The 7,371-nt window shown below is 33.8% G+C and overlaps 1 protein-coding gene across 1 annotated transcript; it reads left to right on the plus strand.

Annotated features, from left to right (window-relative positions):
- The first annotated feature begins 804 nt into the window (after positions 1-804).
- On the plus strand, positions 805-7,371 carry LOC106464730 (histidine ammonia-lyase-like). The gene is made up of 3 exons (XM_013924882.2): positions 805-964; positions 4,731-4,974; positions 6,510-7,371. The coding sequence occupies exons 1-3, from the start codon at positions 820-822 to the stop codon at positions 6,712-6,714; spliced, it is 594 nt and encodes a 197-aa protein (XP_013780336.2). The 5' UTR covers positions 805-819; the 3' UTR covers positions 6,715-7,371.

Here is a 7,371-nt window from a genome sequence, read left to right on the forward strand (position 1 = left end):
ACAACCGATTTATTTTACTTGCACGACTATTTAAAATTATTTTCTAAAGAACAGCGCCCTCTATCTCTTTCTATGAAAATTAATTACTGATCGAGGTTACGGAACGTCTTATAAATCTGAAATTTTGATTTTACTCGGGCAATATATTGTAACAAAATAATTACAATCAAATATTAAGCCTGTTTATACTGGCTTATTAGGAGATACAATTCATATTTTAGTGAACAAATTCTCTGTTAAATTTACTTTCTAAAGTTATTATAAGTTAGTACACTTACTAAACAATCTAAAAGTGCTTAAACTTTAATAATATTACAACTTCATGAGTTACGAAACTCGTTGACTAGTTCCATAGAAAAAGACCATTCACATACTACTGTTACAACACAAGATAAACTACGTGAAACTGAAAGTCTCTACAAGCCGTATTTCCTAATGTTATACAGTGGCACAGCGATATGTCTGCGGACTTACAACAATAGAATCCGGGTTTCGATACCCGTGGTGAGCAGAGCACAGATAGCCCATTGTGTAGCTTTGTGCTTAATTACAAAACAAACCTAATGTTATTTTTCACCTCTACCGATTTTGCTTTATTAACTGCTGTATGTGGATTTCGACTGTCTTTAATAAGAGTTTTTGGAACTGCCTTTTTTTTTATATGTAATTAAAAATGTAATCAAGTATTCTTAGCGTCGGTAATATGATTATAAATCGATTGTTATTAACCAACGTAGGGGGTTCAGCGTAGTTAATGATACACATTACACACGATTACTGATTACAACCCCCCTCCATACCACCAGAAAATTGTAACTTATGACCAACAATAAATATAAGCAGTTGATTATTAACTTGCATCTTAACTTTTCTTTAGCCCTCAGTGAACTTCCCGCTTTTCTTGTGAAGGATGGAGGTTTGAACTCTGGTTTTATGTTAGCCCATTGTACAGCTGCAGCTCTTGGTAAGTTCAGGTTTGGTGTTTCAAATATATCCATAAACTGTCGTTAACGCTAACAAAAGTTTACAGAGGGTTTTGCATTATTATTATTATTGTTGTTGATATTATTAGTCTGTATTTTAAAACACATTTTAATCTTCCGCCCCCCCCCCACCACTTACAGTAATTTTTTATTAATAGAATATTCAAAAATACCAGGATGTAGATTTTCAAACCTAAAAAAAAAAAAAAAAATAATGGAGTGTGCCTATACAACCGACTTTCTAAGGGCGCTCGACTAGCAATATTCGGGTTTCGAGATCGAAACACGTCGCCAAGCATGCTCGACCCTTTCAGTCATGAGTGTTATAGTATGACGGCCAATCCCGCTATTCGTTGGTAGAGAGTAGCTTAAGAGTTGGCGGTGGGTGATGTTGACTAACATCACTGCTTGTTTGTTGATCTAAGAACATAATTTACATACGTTCGTACTGGTTGCAGTTTTTCATTAGCAGGATCACTTTTCTGTACGTTAAACATTTGTAAATGTGTATTAAGTGGCTATTTGATAAGGCATTAAACGTTCTTGAAGACATTCTCCTTTTGGCAATTTAAGTAACTACAATATTTACCCTGGAAATTTTAACTTGTGCAGGCGAAGTAATATGCAGCGTTGTTCATGGGAAAAACTGTAGGGACGTAGACAATTCATCCTGAAAAAATCTTGATGATATATACAGTATGCTTGGTGTTTATTGTACGTATATTGCCCAAATAATACTGAATGAAAAAACAATGTGTTCAACGTATCAACCAATCTTTACTTAAACTCTTAAGTTCTTATTAATTATTGTAGCTTCAAGGGTATTTTAGGCAGAGTAAACATGGTAGTTTTATCTTGACTGAATTGCTTCCGCTGTTTTCTAGAGCAACCTATTAAAGCTACCGATTACTATTATAGTTCCACCCCCACACCCGTTAACTATGTAATTTCTTGACCCGCACTAGCATCAAGAAGAAAAACTTGCTGGTTGGCCAATTTTTCTGAAAAATCAGCAAGTTAATTGGAAAAAAGTTTCAAAATAAAATTAACGAAGTGTTTAAAAATTGTTTAATTCTGATATTTTCATTTATTTTTGTACTAACCCCAACCTCCGCCCTTAAAATTAATAGTTTCTAAAGTAGAACTAGAAGAATAACAATAAAACCACCCTACAAATTCTACAATAGATTACTCCCAAACTCCACCCTTTTCTAAAAAGATGACAAAAGTATTCAATAAAGTATAAAAAGATCTTAAATTAAATACATACTCTACCTCAACTTTCTTTGTAGTTCATATTCTTCTTAGTTATTCAAGTATAGCATGGAATAGCCCAGCTACTTGAAATTAGTCTTTCCAGTCCCTGCTATACAGAATACATTTTAATTTTAGTATTAACTAATTAGAGGTAGCTAACTACCTCTAGTGTCAGAAAAGGTATTTTCCTTATCGAAAATTAATTAATTAATTTTCATATTTATTGTAAAACAGTGCAATAAATTCTTAATTGCCAGTATTTATAACCATTATTTTTTAGTTTATTTATCTATAAAAGAATTACTATTGTTACAAACAGTTAAATCCTGTCTCCTCCGGTTACATGTCATTGCTTTTGTTTATACAATGAATTTCTTTATATGGTGTAACTAACCAACCAACCAATAAACTGATTCCACAGTAGTTCGACACTTGGAATGTATTGGTTTAGAGAGACGGGTTGTACACAGCATAATAAAATTAAGTGAACATATTTACATAAAGCAGAAAAATGTTATTATTGGTTTGTGATTACTAAATATTTGCATGTGAATGTCTTTTTCAAAAATATCATTTAATCTCTCAATATATCGTTGGACAGCAAAAATTTTTGTCTGTTTAACAAAAGTGAAACGCAACATCTTTAATGTACGTAGTTAAATATTTTTTACATGTGCATAAACCGTACAAGTCAAAATTTAAAAGGTTAATATTCATTTATGTTCTACTTGGCAGTGAGAAACCAGTAAATCAAAACTGAACACTTAAATATTACGAGGTGCGAACCATGAGCCCTCGGATTCAGACTCCAGGCATGCTAATCACGAGACAAAGGCCGGGTCAGGACAAACTGAAAACTAACATTTTTATTCACTATTCAGCCAGAAGCATTTAATAATTTCTCTTTCATGATAGAAATATCATATACATTCCATTAAATAAGGAGACCTCCATTATTTATAAGAAACAACTATCAGCTTGTACTAAAATACAAGTATGTTAAGAGATCTTTCAGCATTGTCCAAAGTAACTTACGAAAACTCGTGTTCTATTGAATCTTCATTGCTAGTTTAATTAAGTACGAGTCTTTCAAATAGTTTAAATCTTGTAGAAGTTGTTTCGCCAGTGGTGTTTGTGTTCTACTTCACAGTACTTTTCTTACCAAGATGCATATTGTCATTCTCACAGTAGAGTTTAGATTATGTGTCTTATATGAGTGATGCTACTTTGTTTTGGTTGTTTTTTTTATTAGATGTTTAGATTTAAGAATTTTACACATAATTGTGATGGTGTTATGTTACTCTTAATATAAAACATGGGGCATAAGAGTTGTGTTACTTACAGATATGCGTATCCATCCAATGTGGATATCTTAGTAGTATATTCCAGAAACATTTAATCTTTACACATAGATCGTATTATCCACGTTACTGGACAGCATACATCAAGAAGATGACTCATTTTCCCCACTGTGGCTCAGTTCTTAGTAAGGAATAGGTTGAATTTCAGCTTGAATCATATTCTTAACAGTTGTATTAATACTTGCCCAAAACGGCTAAATATCTAGACGAATAAATTAAACTCGTTTGCAAGAAACGTGGCAACTTTAGGGATCTGCCTTTTCGACAGCCATCCTAAACGTCTCAAAATGGTTTAATTGGATTCAGATCGGTACTCGGGGCTGGCGAAGACAGACGCTGGACATTAGTTGTTTTAAACCATGTTGGAGCTCTTGCTAGTAAAGACGGATTCTGGATTTATTGTAAATGGTAGATACGATTTTTAGTCTATGCTGCAGTTTTAGTGTTACAGGATAAGGCATTTAGTTCCCTTAACTGTTACAATAGATCAAATCCCAATCATCCTTAACAGGCCTACACCATCTTAAACTAGTATCACTTATTGATAAGATTACATAATTGGACGAATTGACTTCTGAATTACATAACATCGACCATATGGCACTAATTATTTTGACACTGATTTTGATGGAGTCATAGTATTAAGTGTTATTCAGTGTGAACAGTGACACTAATTTGATACGTGGAATTCTTGATGGCTTATTCTAAAATTCAATAACAGTTATGACATTTAGACTATATCAGTGGTAACCACTGACCATTGTACTTTGCGCAGCACTGGATCTAGAGATTCAGTGACGAGTGTAGTTAATAAAAACAAATATTAGACTCGCAAATGGGCTTTTAGAAGTCTAAAATAATATTCCCTAAAAACTATCTGTAATGGTTTAAGTTGATACATTGACGTAACTTATGAACAAACACACTATTCTTTCAAATTATAAAAGCTAATTAATATCATTCAATCATCAAATACAAACTAAGGAACTAAATTCTCACAGAACAATTATGGCGTTTGAGACAATCTGGATATTTATACTTGGACGATGTATAACATAACCTAATAACAATTCGACTGTTTGAAGAGTGGCCATTTATGTGATAATGATTTATTTTTCTACAATGACAGTATCTGAGAACAAGGTACTTTGCCACCCAGCTTCCGTTGACTCTCTCTCGACCAGTGCTGGAACTGAAGACCATGTGTCTATGGGCGGATTTGCCGCCAGAAAGGCTCTGCAAGTGGTTGAAAATGTGGAACGAGTAATTGCCATTGAACTTCTGGCAGCTTGTCAAGCCATCGAATTCCTACGGCCATTGAAGACAACAAAACCTTTGGAAGCCGTATACCATCTCGTAAGGTCATTGGTCAAGTAAGTAAAATACATTTTTTTTTCAGCTAATGACCTTCCAGTCCTCACGTATCTCAGCTGACATCAGTTGAAAGATCTTGTGTTGTTTGCTTGGCAGTTTTTGTACACTTACGTATTAATTTTGTGTCGGTTTTCATGAGCATTTTGTTTTGGATACATTGCTGGAAATTTCTAATTAAAAAGATGAGGGCTAAAGAATGAGCTTATAATATACATTAGAATAGTTTTCAGTTATTTTTTAAAATCTCAATTGATAAAACTTATTTGAAATTATACTTTAGCGCATTTTTCTTTCTTTACAATTTCTAATCGGTCTTAATACAGCTATTGGTGTACGTTCCTCGTCGAATTTGGAATGCTTTTTCTACCAGTGTTTCTAATGAAGTGTGATATGGTTGTTTTCTACATCGATAGTATTGCTGTCGGTTTCTAATGAAGTGTGATATGGTTGTTTCCTACATCGATAGTATTGCTGCCAGTATTGCTGTCGGTTTCTAATGAAGTGTGATATGGTTGTTTCCTACATCGATAGTATTGCTGTCGGTTTCTAATGAAGTGTGATATGGTTGTTTCCTACATCGATAGTATTGCTGTCGGTTTCTAATGAAGTGTGATATGGTTGTTTCCTACATCGATAGTATTGCTGCCAGTATTGCTGTCGGTTTCTAATGAAGTGTGATATGGTTGTTTCCTACATCGATAGTATTGCTGTCGGTTTCTAATGAAGTGTGATATGGTTGTTTCCTACATCGATAGTATTGCTACCAGTATTGCTGTTGTTTCGAAGTTATAATCAACTTTGAGTTTGGGTTTTGTTGCTATTTATTTATAATTATAGTATTTAAGTAATTCATAAGATCCTTGTTACTTTAATATTTCTCACCTTTTATTGCTGTTTACATTTAATTAGAAACACTGTTAGAATATCTATTCTTCTGTAATGTTCTAATCCATTTTGATATGTTTTGGTTCTGTTCGAACCTTCAAAGCTTGCTGTGAGCAAATAGAAAAACAAAGGCTACAAATATAGTTTCTGGCAAGTGTTTGTCGCCGAGAGCTTTAATTAGTTGGGAAGTGTTAACTTATGTTCGCTTACTGGTTTAGAAGAAACCACTGGTACAGAGAAATGATCATTTGTATAAGGTTGGTACTTAGTTTTACTTGCCAAAGGGTAGTAGTAGGATGATTGATGCTCTATGTGTATATTCAGACTACATCGCATGTATGGATCTTATTTAAGTGCATTTTCTTACCTTGGTAACGACAAATATTTGTACATTATGCTTACATGTTGTAGCTACATCATTCTGGTGCAACTACTACAGCTTTAAAGTTGAATGAAGCATGGTTTGAAATAACTTTCCTTATGTTTGTCACTAAAATGAAATTTCGAAAATACTGTCTGGTTTCGTTTCACTACCCATTAAAAACAGAATCGACGTTAAGTCTTCCGTTCGTAAGACCAGTGTAATACATGTTTTAAGTTCTCCAACAAGATGAATGTGCCGCGAACATAATGTTTTCGGATTTTTCAGACCTTGGGACAAAGATCGTTTCATGGCCCCTGATATCGATGCTATCACCGATTTACTTTGCCGGAATAAAGTGTGGGATGAAACAAAGAGTTCTATTGACCAGTACTACATTGAAACTACTACGGACTCCAGGCCTTCCTCTCCTACAACAAGCCGCTCCATCTCTCACAAGAGGCGACGGATAGACACTAATAACAATGTTTAGTTATTTGAGGATCCCAACTGTGGGACTAGCTCCAACTTGCCGATACAGCTTGATAAACATTGGACCAGAAATAGCTAAACTGTTTCAATGTTCGTGAACAAATGTTGGATTGTTCTTCTGCAGTGTGGATTACATATTGTAAAATATGTCTTATTTTCGATTAATATATCGCCAGACTGTCTCTCATATTATAAAATCTTTTCTACATGCTTCCTTTTATACAACACTCGCTTTTCAAGAACTCCAAGATCATCTTCGACCACTACTGTATATTCGTACTTGTTTGTTGTTTGTTAAAACTTCAATATGAAATAATTACAAGTTAGTATCCACATATTACAATTAAATACAATAATATCTGTTACCACACACCATATTAAGTGCAATGTAGTATCCAGATGACATAGAACACTAACATGATATCCAGGCATTATACTAAATTTTATATAAGAAAATCTTTTAAATTAAACAGAAGGTCCAAACTTATGTAAGCATATTCATAGCTTCACAACCTAAAAATCAGAACAGTCTTAGATTATCAGGACCAGCTATCTGGACAGTATGGTTTGTAGCACGTCACGTATGTATGATAGTTAGTTTTATATGCTTACTAACCTAAACTATTTAGTACCAGTTGACTAACATGAAGAGTCGGTG

The sequence above is a fragment of the Limulus polyphemus genome, unplaced genomic scaffold, assembly GCF_000517525.1.
Source record: "Limulus polyphemus unplaced genomic scaffold, Limulus_polyphemus-2.1.2 Scaffold1729, whole genome shotgun sequence".
In the NCBI taxonomy this organism is placed as follows: domain Eukaryota; kingdom Metazoa; phylum Arthropoda; class Merostomata; order Xiphosura; family Limulidae; genus Limulus; species Limulus polyphemus.

Excerpts from the sequence above, each read along its gene's own strand:
- LOC106464730 (XM_013924882.2), top strand. The coding sequence starts at position 820 with ATGACCAACAATAAATATAAGCAGTTGATTATTAACTTGCATCTTAAC. Across the intron at positions 965-4,730 it reads TTGTACAGCTGCAGCTCTTG|TATCTGAGAACAAGGTACTT; the intron begins GTAAGTTCAGGT and ends CTACAATGACAG. Across the intron at positions 4,975-6,509 it reads CTCGTAAGGTCATTGGTCAA|ACCTTGGGACAAAGATCGTT; the intron begins GTAAGTAAAATA and ends CGGATTTTTCAG.